The sequence below is a fragment of the Nomascus leucogenys genome, chromosome 24 (genome assembly GCF_006542625.1).
Source record: "Nomascus leucogenys isolate Asia chromosome 24, Asia_NLE_v1, whole genome shotgun sequence".
NCBI classification, from domain to species: Eukaryota; Metazoa; Chordata; class Mammalia; order Primates; family Hylobatidae; genus Nomascus; species Nomascus leucogenys.
In genome coordinates this window covers 25,265,509-25,288,493 of record NC_044404.1, presented here as the reverse complement: position 1 = coordinate 25,288,493, position 22,985 = coordinate 25,265,509, and the positions used below count along the sequence as shown (strand labels likewise).

At 46.0% G+C, this 22,985-nt stretch overlaps 1 protein-coding gene across 7 annotated transcripts in view; it reads left to right on the top strand.

Moving 5' to 3' along the window:
- RHCE (Rh blood group CcEe antigens) overlaps nucleotides 1–22,985 on the top strand; it is a 68,250-nt gene that overhangs the window by 41,849 nt on the left and 3,416 nt on the right. For 4 of the 7 annotated variants that reach the window (XM_030805610.1, XM_030805611.1, XM_030805609.1 and 1 more), the window contains exons 7-9: nucleotides 1,145–1,278; nucleotides 11,612–11,691; nucleotides 16,509–16,582. In XM_030805610.1, coding sequence (XP_030661470.1) covers nucleotides 1,145–1,278; nucleotides 11,612–11,691; nucleotides 16,509–16,582 — 288 coding nt within the window. The remainder of the gene's footprint in view (nucleotides 1–1,144; nucleotides 1,279–11,611; nucleotides 11,692–16,508; nucleotides 16,583–22,985) is intronic. The other 3 variants (XM_030805615.1, XM_030805612.1, XM_030805616.1) reach the window with 3 other exon arrangements.

Genomic DNA, 22,985 nt, shown 5'->3' with positions numbered 1-22,985 from the left:
AGGCTGGAGTGCAGTGGTGCAATCTTGGCTCACTGCAACCTCCACCTCCCAGGTTCAAGTGATTCTCCTACCTCAGCCTCCTGGGTAGCTGGGATTACAGGTGACCACCACCACGCCTGGCTAATTTTTGTGTGTGTGTGTTTTTTGTTTGTTGTTGTTGTTGTTGTTGAGACGATGCCTCACTCTGTTGCCCAGGCTGGAGTGCAATGGTGCGATCTCGGCTTACTGCAAGCTCCGCTTCCCGGGTTCACGCCATTCTCCTGCCTCAGCCTCCTGAGTGGCTGGGACTACAGGCGCCCACCACCACGCCCAGCTAATTTTTTGTGTTTTTGGTAGAGACGGGGTTTTGCCATGTTGGCCATGCTGGTCTTGAACTCCCGACTTCAGGTGATCCGCCCACATCGGCCTCCCAAAGTGCTGGGATTACAGGTGTGAGCCACCGCACCCGACCTGGATTTTTATTCTGAAGACTAATGGGGATCCTAAGGAAGGAACCAGCCTGATTGAATTTGCATATGTGTCCACATCTGCTGGCTCACGGCTGTGTGGGAGGCTGAGTGATGGGGAGGAAGGATTACTGAGTAGGGATCTGGAGGTGTGGCCTCATGCTTTGTTTCTAACCAGCTGTGTTGTCTTTGGGATGGTGCTTAAATTTGGGCTAGACCAGTGGGTCTCGGTCACCCCCCAGGGGACATCTGACAATGCCTGGAGGCGTTCTTGGTTGACACAGTGGGGTGAGGGCTGCTACTGGCAGCTCGTGGGGAGAGACCAGGGATGCTGCTTGACATCCTACAGTGCACAGAGCAGCCCCCACCACAAGGAATTATCAGCTGAAATTGTGAATAGTGCCTACACTAGACCCTTGCTACTCAAAGTGTGGTCTGTGGACCAGCAGCATCGGCATCACCAGGGACCTTGTTAGAAATGCTCTTAGACCCCACCCCACATCCAGTAAAGCCAACTCTTCATTTCAACAAACTCCCCGATGATGTGAGTGCACATTCAAGTCCGAGAAGGGCTTCTTTGAGGTGAGCCTTAGTGCCCATCCCCTTTTGGTGCCCTGGATACCAATGGTGTGTGAAAGGGGTGGGTAGGGAATATGGGTCTCTCCTGCCAGTCTGCTTATAATAACACTTGTCCACAGGTGTGTTTTAACAGAGTGCTGGGGATTCACGACAGCCACGGCGTGCACTACACCTTCGGCTTGCCGGCTCTGCTTGGAGAGATCACCTGCATTGTGCTGGTGGTGCTTCGTACCGTCTGGGCCGGCAATTACATGTGGGTCACTGGGCTTACCCCCCATCCCCTTAACACTCCCCTCCAACTCAGGAAGAAATGTGCACAGAGTCCTTAGCTGGGGCGTGTGCATTCAGGGCCAGGTGCTCAGTAGGCTTTGGTGAATATTTATTGGCTGATTTATTCAGAAATTCTGTCCAGCCCCTACCTTGGATGGATTTATCACCTCTCCAGGCCACCTCTTCTTTCCAAATAGGGCAGCCTAGGTGTAGGACAAAGACGCGAAATCTGAGACCCCAGAAACACAGAGCAGGTCAAATAGGCCCAAGCCAATTGAGACTGTGGTTCAGGTCATGATGCAGAGCTTTGCTGTGGACCTGCTCCTACTGCGTACTGGCTGGGCATGCGGCTTAACCTTTCTCGGCCTCAGTCGCCCCATTGTAAGTGGAGATAATGATACTATCTCCCCTCACAGGGCTGTTGGGATGCTACTGGATTTAATAAGCTAATGCAGGAACATGCTAAGCACAACCCATCCCTGAGGCCCAGAGAGGGGTGGACCTTGGCTGAGGTCTCACTGTGAGGTGGGAATGTGGGCCTCCAGACCAGAGGTAGGTCCTGTAGCCCCTAGACAGTGGACAGCAATGGTCAGTGTGACACCCCAGAGCCCTAGCCATTACCTCCTGGATGTTGTGTGAATATTTTCTGGACATGGCTTATATAAAATGAAAAAGTGAATTGGGCACGATATAGGGATAGATTTTTAGAGATGAACTGATAGCATGATGATAATCACATTCACTGATAACATTTACTACTGTTATTGACTGCTTTAAAAGTGTTGGGCATTGTGCTAAAAACCATTATATGCATTATCTCCTTGAATTCTCACAACCGCCTACTAGGGTATTCTCAGACTCTAAGAAATGAAATTTAGGAGAAGTTATCTGCCCAAGGTCACTCGGCTGGAACCTGGCTGTAAAAATGGCTGAAGCAGGTGATGAGGAGCTGATGTGTTTGGAGGTGTCTCAGAGAAATCATGGAGGCGCTGGGGTTCCTTCTGGTTCTTGGATGCCTTCTACAGAGACAACTGTAGCCCCAAATTATAGGGAGAACGTATCAGTGGGTGAGAGATCCTTGCTTGGGATGAGGAGGGGATGGCCTGTGTGAAGCAAGGCGCCTCTGTAATGGGTTCCAGTGACGTGTCTGCCGCTGTCTTAATAACTGTGCAATTGTAAGCAGAACCTTTCTTCTCTCTGGGCCTGAGAGTTCCCCTCTGTAAGATGAGGACTTGACCTAGCAAGGTCCCACTCAGATGCCTGTAGAGAACAGGCAGGGGAAGTTAGAAAAAAAAAAAAAGCCAGTGAAGGAAGGGAAGCTCTTCAGCTTGCACCCACCATCACAGTGCAGGGACCCAGGCTCAGTGTTGCCAGATCCAATGACTTCTCAAGAGCTCAAAATCTAGAGTTTTGCATGTGCTCTCCCAAGTACTGGCAGAAAATTCAAGATTGTTAGTGACACTGTGTGGCTAAATTCTGCTTGTGGGCTGCCTAGCTTCCCAATTCTGTGATTCTGTGGTTCTCTGGAAGCATTGGTTCTCCACAGCACCTGCATCACATGGAAACTTGTTAGAAATGCAAGCCCTACTTACGGCCCCACCCCAGATCTACCCAGTTAGAAATCTGAGGGTGGGACCTATCAGTCCATGTTTGAACAAGCCCCACAAGTGTTCTCTTGCAAGCTCAAATTTTAGAACCACTGACCTGTAGCCAAAAAAGAAAAAGCCAATCAGTGGTTTGCTGGTAAAGGATTAACTTAACAACTGGCTTTCCAAGAAAATAAAGCCTTGATTGGTAGCACTTGCAATTTCTATGGTACAAACGCTTCCCACGTGACTGAGTTCAAGCCATCAAGGAGACATCACTGCACATGGACTTGGGAAGAGATGAGAACAATCAGCCCACTGAGCCTATGGGAACTGGCTCCAGCACATCTCTGCAAGTCAACTCTCATCAGGGTGAGTGAGTTGAGGACCAAGAAGCAGTTATCCTCTTGCCTTTGCAGGACCCAGGCAAAGGGAAGGGCATAGTGATAGTGATGATCTCTCTTCCGGAGGCCTTTGGTCTGCTGAGAGTAAAAGGCGTGGACTTCACCAGTCATGAAACCAGTCATGCAGCCTTAGTCCTGGTACTCAAACTCTCTAAATCTCAGTTTTCTGTCTGTAAAATGGGAAAATAAGACCTATGTCACAGGGTTGCTGTGCAGATTTAGCAATAGAACATAGCCCCTTTCTTCATGATGACTGATGCTGCATCAGTATGAGGACGTCTCTGTGTAATGGGAAGATGGAGAGAGGATTAAGTGCAAAGTCACAACACTTAATGGGAACTGTGGATTAGCTACTTGGTGGCATTGGGCAAGTCAGTTGACTTTGCATTAATTCCACGAACAATATTTCCCAGTTTCCTATTCAGATGAGCATATGTGATTGAGTCAGATGCTGTGATCAGAGCCAGGATGGAGCATTTCCCACAAACTGGGATTTTTAAGTGATGGGAAGGCACAGTGAAATGGCATTGAATCATGCAGTTGCAGATAGTCTTTTTCAATTCTCAGTCCTTTGATTACATCAGGGAGAAAAGAAAGTCCCCACTTGGGCTGAGAATCTCTGCACCCTTCTAGCTCTTGTTAACCACTCTTTTTAATAGCAGAGAAAACCTCAGACTGCCATATCTGGGAGAGATTTTAGCAACATTTTGTTTTCATTGTATCTCTTTTTACAGCTACCTCCCATTTCCCTTCTATTTCAAGCTAGTAACAGTTTTCTTTTAAATTCATTTATTTAAATGTAAAAATAAGTCTATTTGGAGAAAATAAAATTTTTAATAGCATCTCTGGAATGCCAGTATGGCTAAATTCATGAATGTTGTCCTCAAATGCTGAAATCTGGGAAGCATCTGGCCAAGCTTTGTGGACAGGCCTGCCTAGTTTGAATCCCAAGAGCCACCCATTCCAAGCCACAAAACATTGGAATTCTTGGTTCACTTCCCTAACCTGAACTTGCCCTCTGTGAAATAGGGACACTAATAGCTCACTCACAGGGCTGCTGTGAGGACATGTGTTGAGCTGAGGGTCTGGCCAGGGGAGACCCTGTGCAGGGAGACTGTTATCGTGGTGATGAATTTCTGCTTCATTCGTTTCTTTTTCCAGGCAGCATCATATAGAATGAGTTGTCGGGTGGCAGTCAGCAGGTTTGGGTTTATCCTCTATTCTGCCACTTATTACTTAAAAAAAAAAAAAAAAAAAAAACCCAACTTACATAGTATAAGCTATATCCAGAAAAGTGCAACTATCATACAAGTACCATTTGATGAATCTTCTGATATCCCCACATAACCAACACCCAGAACCTCTTCTTGTCTCATTCCAGGATAATCACTAACCTGACTTCTAACAGCATCGGTCAGTTTTGTCTGTTTTTGTACATTATATATGTGATGGTTTGAATGTGTCCCCCAAATTTCATGTGCTGGAAACTTAATCCTTCAATTCCTATGTTGATGGTATTTGGAGGAAGGGTCTTTGGGAAGTAATTAGGATTAGATAAGGTCATGGGGTGAGGTATGATGGCACTGGTGACTTGTAAGAAGAGAAAGAGAAATCTGAGTTGGCATGCTCTTGCCCTTTCACCGTGTGATGACTTCTCCATGTTATGATGCAGCAAGAAGGCCCTCACCAGATGGTGGCACCATGCTTTTGGACTTCCCAGCCTCTAGAACTGTGAGCTAAATAAATTTATTTTCTTTATAATCACCCAGTTTGATATTTTGTCACAGCAACAGAATATGGACAAAGAAAGAAAATTAAGGCAAGAAGTAGAGTTTTTACTGTAACAGATTCCTGAAAATGTGGAACTGGCTTTGGAACTGGGTGATGGGAATAGGTTGGAAGAGTTTTGAGGAGCAGGCTAGAAAAAGCCTGTATTGTCAAGAATGGAGCATTAGGCCAGGCATGGTGGCTCAGGCTTATAATCCCAGCACTTTGGGAGGCTGAAGCAGGTGGATCACCTGAGGTCAGGAGTTCGAGACCAGCCTGGCTAACATGGTGAAACCCTGTTTCTACCAAAAATACAAAAAATTAGCTGGGTGTGGTGGCACACGCCTGTAATCCCAGCTACTCAGGAGGCTGAAGCAGGAGAATCACTTGAACCCAGGAGGCAGAGGTTGCAGTGAGCTGAGATCATGCTATTGCACTCCAGCTTGGGCAACAAGAGCAAAACTCCATCTCAAAAAAAAAAAAAAAAAAAAAAGAAAGAAAAAGAAAAAGAATGGAGCATTAAAGACAGTTCTGCAGTTCTGGTGAGGGCTTAAAAGAAGACCCCAGAACTAGGGAAAGTCTGGAACTTCTTAATGGTTACTTAAGTCATTGAGATCAGAATGCTGATAGAAATATGGCTGGTAAAGGCCATTCTGATGAGGTCTCAGATAGAACTGAAGAACCACGTGTTGGAAACTGGAGCAAAGGTCATCCTTTTTATAAAGAAGCGAAGATCTTAGCTGAACTTCATCTGTGCCAGAGTTATTTATAGAAGGCAGAAAATCTGTAGGTCAGCCATGTTGTAGAGAATGAAAGAACATTTTCAGCTGAGAAAACTGAGAGTGTGACCAAGCTACCGATTGATAAGAAAACTAGTACACATAAATTAGCCAGGCGTGGTGGTGGGCGCTTGTAGTCCCAGCTACTTGGGAGGCTGAGGCAAGAGAATGGCATGAACCCGGGAGGCAGAGCTTGCAGTGAGCCGAGGTCACGCCACTGCACTCCAGCCTGGAAGACAGAGCAAGACTCTGTCTCAAAACAAAAAAAAAAGGACGAAAGAAAATTAGTATATATAGAACAAAGCCAGAGGCCGTTCATCAGGACAAGGGAGAAAAACTCCAAAGCCATTTCAGAGATCTTCAAGACTGCCCCTCCCATTACTGGCTCAGAGCTCTAAGAGGGCAGAATGGTTTGGAATGACCAGCTGCTGCCCAGGGCTGCCTTGGGTCTCTGCTCCCCACATTTCTGGTGCAGCATTCTTCAGCCATCCCAGCTGTGGCTCAAGTGGTCACAGGTGTGATGTGGAAGGTAAAAGTCATAAACCTTGGCAGCATACACATGGCACTAATTTTGCAGGTGTGCAGAATGCAAAAGCTGAGGGGGCATGCCTTCTTCCACCTACGTTTCAAAGGAGGCTGTGAACAGCCACCATAGAGAGCCCCTAGGAGAGCAGTGTCTAGTGGAGCTACAAGGGTGGGGCCACTGCCAAAACCCCAGAACAGTAGAGCTATCATAGTGCAATGCCAGCTTGGGAGAACTGCAGGCATGAGACTCCAACCTGTGAGAACTGCAACATGGGCAGAGCCCAGCAAAACCACAGGGGCAGAGCTCCCCGAAGCTTCGGGGGTCCAAATTCCATAGTGTGTCCGGGAGGTGGCACATAGAGTAAAAGATCATTCTGAAGGTTTAAGGTTTAATGTTGTTTTCTATGTTGGGTTTTGTACTTTCTTGGAACCAGTTACCCTTTTTCCCTTGCCTCTTTTTCCTTTTAGAATGGGAATGTCTGTCCTATGCCTGTTCCACTGTTGTATTTTGGAAGTCGCTAACTTGTTTTGACTTTATAGGCTTACAGCCAGAGGGAATCTCCCATAGAATGAATTGTACCTTAAGTCTCACCCACATCTGATTTAGATGAAACCATGGACTTTGGACTTTTCAGTTGGTGCTAGAACAAGTTAAGACTTTAGGGGTTGTCTAAGTATGGTGTTTCATGCCTGTAATCCCAGTGATTTGGAAGGCCGAGGTGGGAGGATTTCTTGAGCCCAGGAGTTCAAGACCAGCCTGGGCAACATAGTGAGACCTGTCTCTACAAAAAATAAAAATAAAAAAATTAGCCAGGTATTGTGGCATGTGCCTGTAATTCTAGCTACTCAGGAGGCTGAGGTGAGAGGATCACTTGAGCCCAGGAGTGTGAGGCTGCAGTGAGCTATGGTGGTGCCACTGCATTCCAGCCAGGGCAACAGAGTGAGACTCTGTCTCTACAAATAAAATTAAATAAACTTAGCTGGATATGGTGGCACACATCTGTAGTCCTAGCTACTCAGGAGACTGAGACAGGAGGATTACTTGTGCCCAGGAGTTTCAGGCTGCAGTGAGCTATGATCATGCCACTGCATTCCAGTGTGGATGATAGAGCAAAATCCCATCTCTAAAAAAAAAAAAAAAAAAAAAAAAAAAAGGCTTTGGTGCTATTGGGATGAATTTTGCATGTGAGAAGGACATGCATTTTGGGGGCTGGGGCAGAATGCTATGGTTTGAATGCATCCCTCAAATTTCATGTGTTGGAAACTTAATCTCCAAATTCAAATGTTGATGAAATTGGAGTTGAGGCCTTTGGGAGGTAACCAGGATTAGATAAAGTCATCAGGGTGGGGCCCCTATGATGAGACTGGTGGCTTACAAGAGGAAGAGAGACCCGAGCTGACATGCTGTTGCCCTCTTGCCATGTGATACCGTCTGCCATGTTATGGCACAGCAAGAAGGTCCTCAACAGATGCCAGCAGCATGCTCTTGGACTTCCCAGCCTCCAGAACCATGAGCTATATATACCTATTTTATAAATTACCCATTCTGTGTTATTCTGTTATAGCAACAGAAAATGAACTGAGATAATATACATGGAATCATACAGTAAGTCTGTGCTTTTGTATGCTGCTTTTACTCAACATTGTAGTTGTGAGATTCATCCAGGTTGTTAAGCATTGCTGTACCCTTTTTCCACTGGGATATAGTGTTCTGTCATGCTTGGGTCTTAATTTATAAAGGTGACTGAGTGGCATTTTCTTCCAGTATTATTGGAAGGTAAGTTTTGTTGTTCACAGTTCGCCTGTAAACAAGAGGCAGAACACATCATGCAGGGCCACACAAAACTATCACCCAGGGACCAGGCAGCAGAAAGAAAGGGGGAACTGGGACTATGCCTTTATGAGAAAGAATGGTGGGAGAGTAACTGGGTGAGGGCATCCACTAATGGGCAGGAAGTGAAAACACATGTTAGAATTTGTAGCTGAGGGGGTTATAATATGAGTTTCCCATGCCTGAGAAAGCTGACTTGCAAGAAAATGAGATAAACAACTTTGGCCATTAGTGTGGCCCTGTGATAAATGAATGCCAGATAGACAAATAGAGAATCTAAGAAAAGATAGTTGGAACAAGTGTTCCATTATGTGAATGCAGCAGAATTTATTTATCCGTTATTGAGGAGGATTTGGGTAGTTTCCAGTTTGGAGCTATTATGAATATTCTAGTATTGCTCCTATGAACATTCTAGCACTTTTATTTTTGGAGCACACGAATGCACTTCTGTTGATTATATCCCTAGAAATGAAATTGTTGAATTATACAGTATTCACACAGTCAGCTTTAGTGGCTACTGCTAAACAATTTTCTCTAGTAGTTTGCACCAATCTAATCACCAGTGGTGTATAGAAGCTCCTTTTACTCCACATTTTGCCAACATTTGGTGTTTTCCTTCTTTTTGATTAGTCATTTAGCAATCAAACCTATTGTTTAAATTTTGATATCTCCAATAACTAACTAAATGGAACACTTTTCATATGCTTTTTGGACAGTTGAATATCTTTTCTTGTGAAATGTCTATTCCAGTTAGTTTGTCCATTTTCTATTGTGGTGTTCTGTCTTTTTCTTATTGATTTGTAGGAATTCCTTACGTATCCTGGATATGAATCCCACTTTGTGGGTTACCTTTTTCCTTCTTTCTTTCATTATGAAACAGAGTCTCCTTCTGTCACCCAGGCTGGAATGCAGTGGTGCTATCTCAGCTCACTGCAACCTCTGCCTCCCAGGTTCAAGCAATTCTCATACTTCAGCTTCCTGAGTAGCTTAGATTACAGGCACGTGCCACCATGCCCAGATAATTTTTGTATAGCAAAATAATTTTTGGTAGAGACTGGGTTTTGCCATGTTGGCCAGGCTGATCTTGAACTCCTGGCCTCAACTTTGGCCCACCTTGGCCTCTCAAAGTGCCAGGATTACAGGTGTGAGCCACCATGCCCAGCCCACCTTTTACTTTCTTAATGGTGTCTTTTGAACAAGAGAGGTTCTTAATTTTAATATAGCCCAATTTATCATTGTTCCCTTTATGTTTAGTTCTTTTATGTCCTGTTTAAAAATTTTTGCAGCTGGCGCGGTGGCTCACACCTGTAATCCCAGCACTTTGGGAGGCTGAGGCTGGTGGATCACAAGGTCAAGAGATCGAGATCATCCTGGCCAACATGATGAAAGCCTGTCCCTACTAAAAATACAAAAAAATTAGCTGGGCATTGTGGCTCTTGCCTGTAGTCTCAGCTACTCGGGAGGCTGAGGCAGGAGAATAGCTTGAACTCGGGAGGCAGAGGTTGCAGTGAGCTGAGATCACGCCACTGCACTCCAGCCTGGCGACACAGCAAGACTCTATCTCAAAAAAAAGAAAGAAATTTTGCAAGGTCATGCAGATGTCCCCCTGAATTTTTTTCTAAAAATCACTTAATATTAGATCAATGAATTGAGTAATTGACTCCATTTTTCAGTCATTCAACAAACATTTACCTGAGGTTTTGATAACCTGAACTGTGTTTGGTGCTGGGGAGGAAGCAAACTATTGAAGATATACAAAGATGGCAAAGATGAGGGACTAGAGCTTGCCACACAGAAGGGGGGATGGCTGCCTGGATGGTTGGGCAGGTAGTTGTTGACATCTGCACTCACTACGTGAGCAGCAGGGTGGCAACTCTTTTTATCTTTTTAATTTATTTTTCTTTTTTTTTTTTTTTTTTTTTTTTGAGATGGAGTATCGCTGTGTCGCCCAGGCTGGAGTGCAGTGGTGCAATCTCAGCTCACTGCAAACTCCACCTCCCGGCTTCACGCCATTCTCCTGCCTCAGCCTCCTGAGTAGCTGGGACTACAGGTGCCTGTCACCACACCCGGCTAATTTTTTTTGTATTTTTAGTAGAGATGGGGTTTCACCGTGTTAGCCAGGATGGTCTCCATCTCCTGACCTCGTGATCCGCCCACCTCAGCCTCCCAAAGTGCTGGGATTACAGGCATGAGCCACCATGCCCGGCCTTAATTTATTTTTCTAGTCTGCAGGTAATTCTTTTTAATTCTCTCCACTCTCCCATGATCTTATGAGGTAGGGACTGTCATTATTTCTCCCACTTTATAATGAACAATCAGTAAAGACACGGAAGATAACCAAATGACATACAAGGTGGGGTCCACCCCATGAGGCTGCAGGCTTGGAGCTTTGCTTGGTCTTAAAAATGAGAACATGAGCTGCCCACCTGTTGAGACAAGAAATAGGAAAGGCTTAAAAAACTGGCTTGTTGTGTACAACTATCCGTGGGGCTGCAGTGAAGGGGCTGGCAGTGCCCAGGTGCAGGCTGAACCCTGGGACAATCACATTCAGCATCCAAGGGCCCCCGTAATAGCTTAATGTTTGAATTGAACCCCTGGGGTTGCCTTAAAGGAGAGAGGTCCTGGAAGTGTATGTTCAAGGGGTCGGGATGGGCAGGGGAGATGGGTCTGAAAGCCAAGCTCTACCCCACCCACCTTGCCCCAAGAGAAATAGAACCTTCATCTTTAATTGCCTAATGAGAAAACTGGGGGCTGGCCAGACGCGGTGGCTCATGTCTGTAACCCCAGTACTTTGGGAGGCCGAGGCGGGCAGATCACTTGAGGTCAGGAGTTCGAGATCAGCCTGGTCAACATGGTGAAACCCCGTCTCTATTAATAATACAAAAATTAGCCGGGTGTGGTGGTGCATGCCTGTAGTCCCAGCTACTTGAGGCACAAGAATCGCTTGAACCTGGGGGGCAGAGGTTGCAGTGAGCCAACCATTGCACTCCAGTCTGGATGACAGAGTGAGACTCCATCTCACAAACAACAACAACAACAACAAAAAAAAAAAAAAGAGAGAGAGAGAGAAAACTGGAGGCTCTGAGAGGTTAAGGGACTTGCCCAGGGTCTTGCAGCTAGTGAGTGACAGAGCTGGGACTTGAGCTTGGGTTTTCTGACTCCTGGTCTGGTTCATTATCCATGAGGTGCTGAGAACTAAAATAAGCCACAGATGATCTTGGAATCTCCTTCGCCTCCCTCCCGCCCACATGTCTGCATGGCTTTTTGGGAAAATGACAGGGGAATGTACCAGCCAGGAAGAGGACCCTTGTTTTCCTCATGGCCCTTCCTGGCAATGGCACTACTGACACCAACAGTCCTTTTCGTCCCTGATGACCTCTGCTGCCTGATGCCCAAGTGACCACCTCTGCTTTGTCATTTCTAGGATTGGCTTCCAGATCCTCTTCAGCACTGGGGAACTCAGCTTGGCCATAGCGATAGCTCTCACGTCTGGTCTCCTGACAGGTCAGTGTGAGGCCACCTTTCTTCCACCATTGCCAGGACACAGCACCCACGTCCAGAGCGCACCCTGCCATGTGGCTGGATGTATATGTGCCCCATCTCCTTCCCTGGGGATCACATAACTTCAGAATTCGAAAGGTTCTTAGAGGTCACCTGCTGCTAATGTGGACTGTGAGGCCAGGTCAGGGAAGGGACATCCCTGAGGTTATAAGTAGGGTGAGTGGCAACGTTGCAGACTTTTGAACCCAGGGCTGGTGATCACGCTCAGTTTTGTACAGAAGCCCGAGAAAATCCTTACACCCAAAAGCCTACCTTTTATTTCTGAGGACACCCATAATCCTATTTTATTCAACAGATATTTATTCAATATCCACTATGAGCCAGGCACTGGGGACACAGCAGTGAGCAAAACAAATTCCCTGACCTCATGGAATTGACCTTCTAGTGGGGGAAGGTATTAGCAATAAATAGACAAATGAGTGTCTACTATGTCAGATGGTAAGAAGTGGCTGTGATGACAGAGCAAACTAGAGAAACCTAGAGTCAGTGTGGGATGGGGTGTTCTTTTAGGGGGGTGGTCAGGGAAGGCTTATCTGAGTAGTTGGCTTTTAAGCAGAGACCCCGGTGAAGAGGAGGGAGATATGCCACGCATTTAGTTAGGGGAAGAACATTCCATGAAAATAGGATAGCAAGTGCAGAAGCCCTGACACAGGAGCATGCTTTGTGTGTTGAGGGAACAGTAAGGAGACCAGTGTGGTTGGTGTGAATGGAGTGAGAAGGAGCGGCAGGGGTTGAGGGCGGAAGGGTAGCGAGGAGCAGGCCCTTATAAAAGATGGGAAGCCACTGGAGGTCTTTCAACAAAGGGGTAAAGTATGTTTCTGTTCTTGCAATATAATAGAACAGCAAAAAATCTAGGGGCGTTGCTAATTAGCCAGTTTTACTTATATGCCAGGTGAAAATATGTGGCTAGGTGCAGTGGCTCATACCTGTAATCCCAGCACTTTGGGAGACCGAAGTGGGCAGATCATCTGAGGTCAGGATTCAAGACCAGCCTGGCCAGCATGGTGAAACCCCGTCTCTACCAAAAATACAAAAATTAGCCAGGTGTGGTGGCGGGTGCCTGTAATCCCAGCTACTTGGGAGGCTGAGGGAGGAGAATTGCTTGAACCCGGGAGGCAGAGATTGCAGTGAGCCGAGACTCTGTCTAAAAAAAAAAAAAGAAAATACACATTCACGCCAGGCACAGTGGCTCACGCCTATAATCCCAGCACTTTGGGAGGCTGAGGCAGGCAGATCACCTGAGGTCAGGAGTTCGAGACCAGCCTGACCAACATGGCAAAACCCTGTCTCTACCAGAAATACAAAAATTAGCCAGGCTTGGTGGCATGTGCCTGTAGTCCCAGCTACTCGGGAAGCTGAAGTGGGGGAATGGCTTGACCCCAGGAGGTGGAGGTTATAGTGAGCCGAGGTTGCACCATTGCCCTCCAGCCTAGGTGACAGAGTGAGACTGTCTCAAAAAAAAAAAAAGAAAGAAAATATACATTCCATTCAGAACTGTTCACCTTTATTCTACACGCAAACATCTTTTATTGGTTAGACACCCATATATCTGTCCCTAAGCAGGAGGTGGATGCCAAATAAGAGACAAATGGCATAAGACACTATGAGTTGTGTGACGCTGGGCATGTCACTTCACTCTCTCTGAGCCTTGGTTAGCTTCTTTGTAAAATGAAAGGATTATAGTGACTGAGCTGGCATCCTTCCAGCTTTAACAAACTATATGGAGGTACTTTTTGGAGTTACCTGGGTAATTTTTGAGTGTGAGATTGGCTAGAATTGCTTTAATATACCAACGTCTGGCCTTAGCTTTCGGCAGAGTCTGTGTGAAGAAGCAGAGGCAGAGTAGAGTTAATTCCGTAAGTTAACGTTCAGTTCGTGGCAGCTGCAATCCCACCCGGGGTAAGGCTGCCGGATTTAGCAAAAATGCAAGGTGTCTGTTTTTAAATTCGAAATGAATTGGGTATCCTGCATTTTATTTGGCAACCCTATCCTGGGAATCACACTATTCACTGTTACCACTGGTATGTTCGAAGTGGTGCTGACTTGCCCTCTGTCTTGCAAAGTACCTGGGGGTCTTTTCTTATGCTTCACTGGAGTCAAAAAAGAGAATAGAAGAAAAGACAACCATATTATTCCTTTAAGAGTTAAGACCAGCAAGCTTTCCTCTTTACATGTTGTTTTTGACATGAGCGAACTGGTGATTAAAAACAACTTGGGTGGCTCACGCTTGTAATCCCAGCACTTTGGGAAGCTGAGGTGGGAGAACAGCTTGAGGCCAGTAATTCAAGCCAGGGCAACATAGTGAGACCCCAACTCTACAAAAGATACAAAAATTAGCCAGGCGTGGTGGTACACCTATAGTCCCAGCTGCTCCGGAGGCTGAGATGGGAGGATCAGTTGAGCTTGGGAGGCAGAAGTTGCAGTGAGCTGAGATCGTGCCACTGCATCCCAGCCTGGACAACAGAGCAAGACCCTGTCTCAAAAAAGGAAACAAAACAGCTTGGACAATGGAAGGGGGAAAAAGTTCCTCAAGCAGCCAAAATTGCACCAAATGCACTCCCAGAAGCCAAGCATTTAACTTGTTAATTGAGCCCTCTATGGGCCTGTCTATACTTATTTAAGAAACAATCCTATCAAGCATGGTTATTGGGTTTCTCAGCCCAGGTAGATTAGAAATAGCAGATTAGAGGTGGGCTAGGTTTCTAGAGGTGAAGTACACCAGCAGAAGTTAGAAGTGAAAGCAAAGAGCCTAACAGAGGAAGAGAAATTCTTTTTTTTTTTTTGAGACGGAGTTTTGCTCTTGTTGCCCAGGCTGGAGTGCAATGGCGCTATCTCGGCTCACCACAACCTCTGCCTCCCGGGTTCAAGCGATTCTCCCGCCTCAGTCTCCCGAGTAGCTGGGATTACAGACATGCACCACCACGCCCGGCTAATTTTGTATTTTTAGTAGAGACAGGGTTTCTCCATGTTGGTCATACTGGTCTTGAACTCCTGACCTCAGGTGATCCGCCCACCTTGGCCTCCCAAAGTGCTGGGATTACAGGCATAAGCCACTGCGCCCGGCCGAGAAATTCTTAAAACTGGACACAAGAACACAAAACGCTTGGGCTGCTGAGAGATTAGACCAACAACCCTCCACGGCTACACACCTTTTCCACGTTATATGGCATGTTATACGTGGGTGTTCCTAGTGATGGTTCTGAGTTTTTTTTTAAAGTCTAAATATGTTTAATGTTGTCTCAGAAGACAAAATATATTTTGGACAGATACTCTTCAGTGATGAGTAAGCCTCAGCTATCTGGAAAATTCGTGCAGGTGCCAGAGATCATTACTGCGTAATCCAAGCTAACTGCGTCATGCTGGTTGTACCCTGCATGCCAATATCAGCTAAAAGCAGCACCACGAAAGGGAAATACGAATCTCACTAAGCACTCGCCCATTCTTGTTAATGACACTGGAACTGATCATCCTTAATAATACACAGATAAACCTATCAGGAGCATTTCCTTGCTTCCTGTGAAAGGAAGCACTCATTCCATGTGTCCTGTGAAATTCAGCCAACTTCGGGAAGCTGGAGGAATACATATGGCCAAGCTATCTGGGCAGAGAGTAGACAGGGAATGGAGGCTGGGCACAGTGGCTCACACCTGTAATCGCAGCGCTTTAGAAGGCAAAGGCGGGCAGATTACTTGGGCTAAGGAGTTCAAGATCAGCCTGGGCAACATGGCTAAACCCCGTCTCTGCAAAAAATACAAAAAAATGAGCTGGGTATGGTAGCACACACCTGTGGTCCCAGCTACTTGGGAGGCTGAGGTGGGAGGGTTGCTTGAGCCCGGGAGTTTGAGGCTGCAGTGAGTTGTGATTGTGCCACTGCACTCCAGCCTGAATAACAGAATGAGACCCTGTCCCAAAAATAAAAAATAAAATAAAAGACACTTAAAAAGATGGGGAAAAGGAAGGACAGGCACAAAAGCAAGTTATAAGCTACTTTCCTAACTACACAAGTGGAATCTTAAGCTGAGGTTCCCAGGAGTTGACTGGAGCCAGAGAAGACAGACCTATAGGAGCACCCAATTGGAGTCACCCTCCATAGTAGTCCGTATGTCTTACATGGATCAGCTTTCGTGGGGCCCTTCTACTCCATCTGGGGAAGGGCGTCAGATCTGTGGCTCTCATGTACTGCTCAGTACACTGCCATTCCCAGTTCTTTAAAAAAAAAAAAAAAAATGTCTACAGAATCGGCCGGGTGTGGTGGCTCATGCCTGTAATACTAGCACTTTGGAAGGCCGAGGTGGGTGTATCACCTGAGGTCAGGAGTTCGAGACCAGCCTGGCCAACATGGTGAAACCCCATCTCTACAAAAAAAAAAAAAAAAAAAATTAGCTGGATGTGGTGGCGGGTGCCTGTAATCCCAGCTACTTGGGAGGCTGAGGCAGGAGAATCGCTTGAACCTGGGAGGCAGAGGTTGCAGTGAGCCAAGATCACGCCATTGTACTCCAGCCTGGGCAATAAGAGTGAGACTCCGTCTCAAAATTAAATAAATAAAATAAAATAAAATAAAATAATAAAATAAATAAAATAGTCTACAGAATTAAGCTGGTCCAGGAATGACAGGGCTTCCATTTATTTGTCTTTCAATTGTGGGAGAAAAAGGATTTCTGTTGAGATACTGTCATTGTGACACACAATATTTTGATTAATCTTGAGATTAAAAATCCTGTGCTCCAAATGTTTTAACATCAAATTATGCATTTAAACAGGTTTGCTCCTAAATCTCGAAATATGGAAAGCACCTCATGTGGCTAAATATTTTGATGACCAAGCTTTCTGGAAGGTAAGATTTTTCACCTATTAACATGATAGATTTTGAGTGCATGAACTTAAAAACATACCTGGGTATATATGTTGACTTGCTGTTTATGAGTAAAACAGAAAGAAACACGGAGTAAGGAGCATTGCAGGAGGAACTGGAGGAGGAACAAATCCATGATATGCATGTGTGTGGGGGGGAGGGTGGCGGGGAGGTGGTAAAGGTCACCATTTCCCTAATACCTCAAATTCATTCAGAGTCAGGGATGAGACAGCTGCCACTGGCCACACTTCCCCTCCCCCATCTGCAGTCCTCAACGTGGCCAAATAGTTTGACATGCGGGTGACAGAACCCCGCAATGCAAAAGCTAGAAGAAACCTCAAGCCTTGGAGTCCAACCCCTTTTTTGACAGATGCTAAGAGTGGAGACATGACTTATCAAGATCTTGCAGCTGGCCGGGCACGGTGGCTCATGCCTGTAATCCCAGCACTTTGGGAGGCTGAGGTGGGGCGATCACCTGAGGCCAGGAGTTCAAGACCAGCCTGGCCAACATGTCAAAACCCCATCTCTACTAAAAATACAAAAATTAGCTGGGCGTGGTGGCACATGCCTGTAATCCCAGTTACTCACAGGGCTGAGGCAGGAGAATCGCTTGAATTCAGGAGGCAGAGGTTGCAGTGCGCTGAGATCGTGCCACTGCACTCCAGCCTGGGCGACAAGAGCTGACACTGTCTCAAAAGAAAAAAAAAAAAATCTTAAACAGTGTGTGAGTATCCAGGCTGAGTCCTGAACACAGCTCTTGATAAATGATAACAAGCAGGCACAAAAAAATTTGTACTACAGGAGTCTGAGGTCACTTAGCAAAGGGACATAGAGCTCAAACAACTCAGCAGCTTCTGAGGGTCCCATGTTACATTGTAGCGTTTGTTGTTGTGACTGGGCTAGAAAGAAGGTAAAGAAGGTTGGGGCTCACTCCCTGCCTCCCCTCCCACTCTCCTCCCTTTGACCTACACTCATAGTTCACGCAGCACTCTGATGTGTCCCCTCAGGCCATCCTCTAGTCAATGCTGTGGGTAGGCTGGACCAACAGGGACCAGTATTGTCACAGCGAGTCCAGGCCAACAGTGGTCAGGCTGCTGCCCGGTGTTGTACTTTTGTGAGTGGCAGAGCCAAGACCAGAACCCAGGCCTTCTGAGTCCCAGGCCAATACCTGCCCCACCCAGCATCCAAGATGTTGCTCACTAAAGAGACAGAGAAGCAGCCTTATTATGGGCCTGGACGCCTGTGCATAGGGGCCAAGCAGAGAGAACCTGGGGAGAGACCCTGCCCCTTCTTTTCCTTCTCCTTCCTCTCCTTTCTCTTCTTCTTCCTCTTCAAATAGCTTTTTGAGGTGTAACTGGCATACAATCAATTGTACATGTTTAGGCTGGGTATGGTGGCTCACGCCTGTAATCCCAGCACTTTGGGAGGCCAAGGCGGGTGGATCACTTGAGGTCAGGAGTTTGAGACCAACCTGGGCAACACGGTGAAACCCCGTCTCCACTAAAACTACAAAAATTAGCCAGTCGTGGTGGCAGGTGTCCGTAATCCCGGCTACTCGGGAGGCTGAGGCAGGAGAATTACTTGAACCTGGGAAGCGAAGTTTGCAGTGAGCTGAGATCATGCCACTGCACTCCAGCCTGGGTGACAGAGCGAGACTTTGTCTCAAAAACAAAACAATTGTACATGTTTAAAGTGTTGTAACCAAGTGAGTTATAGAGAAACACCACACTTTGAGACTAATTCAGGAGTCCTTCATTAGCCGACGACCGAGAGACGGCTAGTGCTCAAAATTCTCTCGGCCCCAAAGAAGGGGCTAGATTTTCTTTTATACTTTGGTTTAGAAAGGGGAGGGGGAATTGAGCTGAAGCAATCTTACGGAAGTAAAACAGGCAAAAAAGTTAAAAAGACAAATGGTTACAGGAAAACAAACAGTTCCAGGTGCAGGAGCTTTAAATCCATCACAAGGTGATAGGTGCGGGGGCTCTGGGTGCTATTTGTCGGACACAAACGTAGGCGCTTTAGAGTACTGTCACCCGGGCAAATTCCTGGGAACTGCGGACATAGCTTGCCGCAGTACCTTATCAGTTAATGGCACTCTTTGATATGCTGGGAGTCAGCTTGCACAAGTAAGTCCTTGAGGAAGGGGGTGGGTAAGGAGCCCTTAGCGTCTTGCAAATGAAGGAGCCAAATGGAATCCCTCCGGCTTTCTCAGCTAAGAGAGAGTCAATCAAGTTAATACAGGTTAGGGTATCACAAAAGTGTATAATTTGATACATTTTAACGTATTTATACACTGAAGAGACCATCACCACCATCAAGACAAGGAGCATACCCATCACTTCCACACACTTCCTCCTGCTCCTTTGAAATTCCTCCCGCCCTACCCACCTGGTCCCACCCAAAGGCAACCACTGAACTACTTTGTGTCACTAAGGTTTGCATTTTCTGTAATTTTTTTGTTTGAGACAGGGTCTCACTCTGTCACCCAGACTGTAATGCAGTGGCACCATCATGGCTCACTGTAGCCTCAACCTCCCCAGGCTCAGGTGATCCTCCCCCCTCAGCCTCCTGAGTAGCTAGGACCACAGGTGTATGCCACCATGCCAGGCTAATTTTTGTATTTTTTTGTAGAGATGGGGTTTCACCGTATTACCTAGGCTGGTCTCGAACTCCTGGGTTCAAGCAATCCTCCTGCCTTGGCCTCTCAAAGTGCTGGGATTATAGGCGTGAGCCACTGTGCCCAGCCCTCTGTAACGTTACACAAAGGGAATCATGCAGCACGTACTCCCCTTGGTCCGGCCTCTTTTGCTCAGCATGATTATTCTGAGAATCATCCGTGTTGTTGCGTGTAACTGACTTCATCGGCTTCTCTCTGCAGCCATCAGCTCCTGGCTTCTCCCAACAGCCGATCTCTCTTTGTCCCCTGCAAGTGTTCTTGCCTATTTAGCAGAATCAGGGTACTCTATTGAAAGGACTCGGAAAATTGGTTTAATCTATTCATTCATTCCTCAAGTATTTATTGAATAACTATTCTATACCAAGTACTATGCTAATCAACCAAGGATACCACAAACAGGACAAATCTCCAGCTCAGTCACTTGAGTTGCAATAAATATTTGCTGGATAGGTCAGGTGCAGTGGCTCACACGTGTAATCCCAGCACTTTGGGGATTACTGAGACGGGACGATCTCTTGAGCCCAGGAGGCCAAGGCTGCAGAGAACCATGATCATGCCACTGCACTCCAGCCTGGGTGACAGAGTGAGACCCTGTCTCTGAAAAAAAAATATTTGCTGGATAAATTAAGGAAATCTGAGGAACCCCATCTAACACTAGCCATTGCAGCAACAGGTAAACCAGAACAAGTGTGAATTTGGAATGAGGAAACCCGATGTTAGCCATCAATTCTGTAATGCCATGTATTATGTAATGTATTATGTATTAATGTATATATCATGTAGGCAAGTTCCTCGACCTCTCTCACTGGTAAAATAAGAGTAGTAATCTTTGTTCTACTTCACTGGGTTATTTTAAAGATCAAGTGAGCTAATAATGTCTGTAACAACATTCTGTAAAATGCAAACCACCACATGAATGTGCAAGTTTACTACAGGGATTTAGCCAACCACAAGGGAATGTGTGAGCCTAAGAGCTATGATATTGCAAGCCTACCGTTTCTGATTTTGTGCTAGGTGCTTTTCCACATTACCTGATTTTATCCTCACAACAATCCTGCATAAAAGTAAGTATCTCGCCCAGGTGCGGTGGCTCATGCCTATAATCCCAGCACTTTGGGAGACTGAGGTGGGCAAATCACTTGAGGTCAGGAGTTTGAAACCAGCCTGGTCAACGTAGTGAACCCTGTCTCTACTAAAAATACAAAAAAAAATTAGACAGGCATGGTGGTGGATGCGTGTAATCCCAGCTACTTGGGAAGCTGAGGCAGGAGAATTGCTTGAGCCCGGGAGGTGGAGATTGCAGTGAGATGAGATTGCAGCACTGCACTCCAGCCTGGGTGACAGAGCAAGGCTACGTCTCAAAAAAGAAAAAAAAAAGTAAGTATCTCAGTCTTGAAGATGATGAAATGGAGGCCCAGAGAGATTAAGTAACTTGCCCAAAATGACAGAACTAATGCATAGAAAAGAAGAAATTTGATGTCTTTTGGCTCCAAAGACACCCCACATATGTGTTGGGTACAGTTACTAGAGAAAAGTTATTCCACCCCCACCCCACCCCCAGAAATCTTCTGACTTGTTTTCTCGCAGTTGAGTAGGACCATGTATTCAGCAGTGTACCATTCTCAGCTTGCAGTTGAAAGCCAAATATCCATTAAAGAGGCAAGGATGCAAACTTGCAAACCCGATAAATCCAGGGGTGATTTTTTTTTTTTTTTTTTTTTTTGCAAACCATCCAACAAGACATTTTAAATACTCTTATTGAATTTCATAGAACTGACTGCCAGGATTGGAAAGACATTAAAGCCAGCTCAGCCACTGCCTCACTGGTTGGCCAGACCACGCCTGGCACTTCTGGGAGGGAGCACTCACCACTCCCCAAGGGCACCCATCTCATCCTCTGATGGTTTATTAAAATGCACTCATCATTTGCTAATTCATTCCACTACATGTATTACCTAATTTGTGACATGGTGTGAAGTACCAGAGAGATAATTCTAAATAAAGTATAGTTATGGGTCTCAAGGAGCCAGATATGCTAATCTCCTATCCTCCTGCAGTTTACAGTGGTCCTCAACAGATACTTACTTACAAAAATTCAGTTTGTTTATTATTTTATTACTTTTTTTTTTGAGACAGAGTCTTGCTCTATAGCTCAGGCTAGAGTGTAATGGTGTGATCTCGGCTCACTGCAACCTCTGCCTCCCGGGTTCAAGCGATTCTCCTGCCTCGGCCTCCCGAGTAGCTGGGACTACAGGCACCTGCCACCACGGCTAATTTCTGGAGTTTTAGTAGAGATAGGGTTTCACCACATTGGCCAGGCTGGTCTTGAACTCCTGACCTCAGGTGATCTGCCCACCTCAGTCTCCCAAAATGCTGGGATTACAGGCGTGAGCCACCATGCCCGGCCAAAACTTCAGTTTATAACACAATCTTTCATGCGTCTTCTGCTTTCATTAAAAGAATAAACAGTTCCCTTCTTTATTTCAGTTTAATAAACCATGGATTTTATTTCATGCTTTGCAAAACACAAGGGCTCACTGACATGCACTTCCTAAAACTAATTCTGGCCGGTCGCCTGTAATTCCAGCACTTTGGGAGGCTGAGGCCGACAGATGACTTCAAGTCAGGAGTTCAAGACCAGCCTGGCCAATATGGTGAAACCACGTCTCTACCAAAAATATAAAAAATTAGCCAGGTGTGGTGGTGCATGACTATAATCCCAGCTACTCAGGAGGCCGAGGCAGAAAAATTGCTTGAACCCGGGAGGCGGAGGTTACAGTGAGCTGAGATCGCGCCACTGCACTCCAGCCTGGGCGACAGAGTGAGACTCTCAAAAAATAAATAAATAAAAATAAATACATACAAATAATGTAAAATACGAAACAAGCAATCCTGGCAGTAGCTGCTGGAATGAGAGGAGGGAGAGGTCATAGGGAGGTCGGGGAGAATGGAGCATGGAGTTGTGTTGGATTTGGCTAAGCAGCAGGAAGTGCAAGGCATTCCAAGCAAGCGGAGGGGGGCGGGTGGGGAGCATGTGCAAGAACAGAAGCAGCATGAGCAGCCAGGCTCGGCAGTGTGTGAAAAGGCTGAAAGGTGGCTAGGGCCACTTCAATTTCATCCTTGAGGCAAATGGGAAACTCCCAAAGGTTTGAGTGGGGAAGCAATGCTTACAATGAAAGTTTGAGAGTGAAGTAGAGTGATCGAATTAAGCATGTAGGCCAAATTCTGAAACAACTGCAATGTGCTGAAGATCATCCATTGGCTTCTGAATGAGTATTTGCAGTTTATTTTTAAAAATGATTTTATTGCCAAGAAATACAAACACTACTGTTTTGGTACAAAAACATAACAAAATGTGTTGAGTCCCTCTTGCTGTTTTACGCAAAGTTTTAAAAACCTACTCTTATCACAGTGGTATCACCCCTACTTCTGATTTCAAATAAATGTTCTAGAGACACAGTAAGGGCCCAACAAATGCTTGTTCAACAACACAAAGAGAGCCAGCTTTCAAAGGAGGAAAACAGGCCGGGCGCAGTGGCTCACACCTGTAATCCCAACACTTTGGGAGGCTGAGGTGGGCAGATCACTTGAGGTCAGGAGTTCAAGAACAGCTTGGCCAGCGTGGTGAAACCCTGTCTCTACTAAAAATACAAACATTAGCCAGGCATGGTGGCGCACACCAGTAGTCCCAGCTATTCAGGAGGCTGA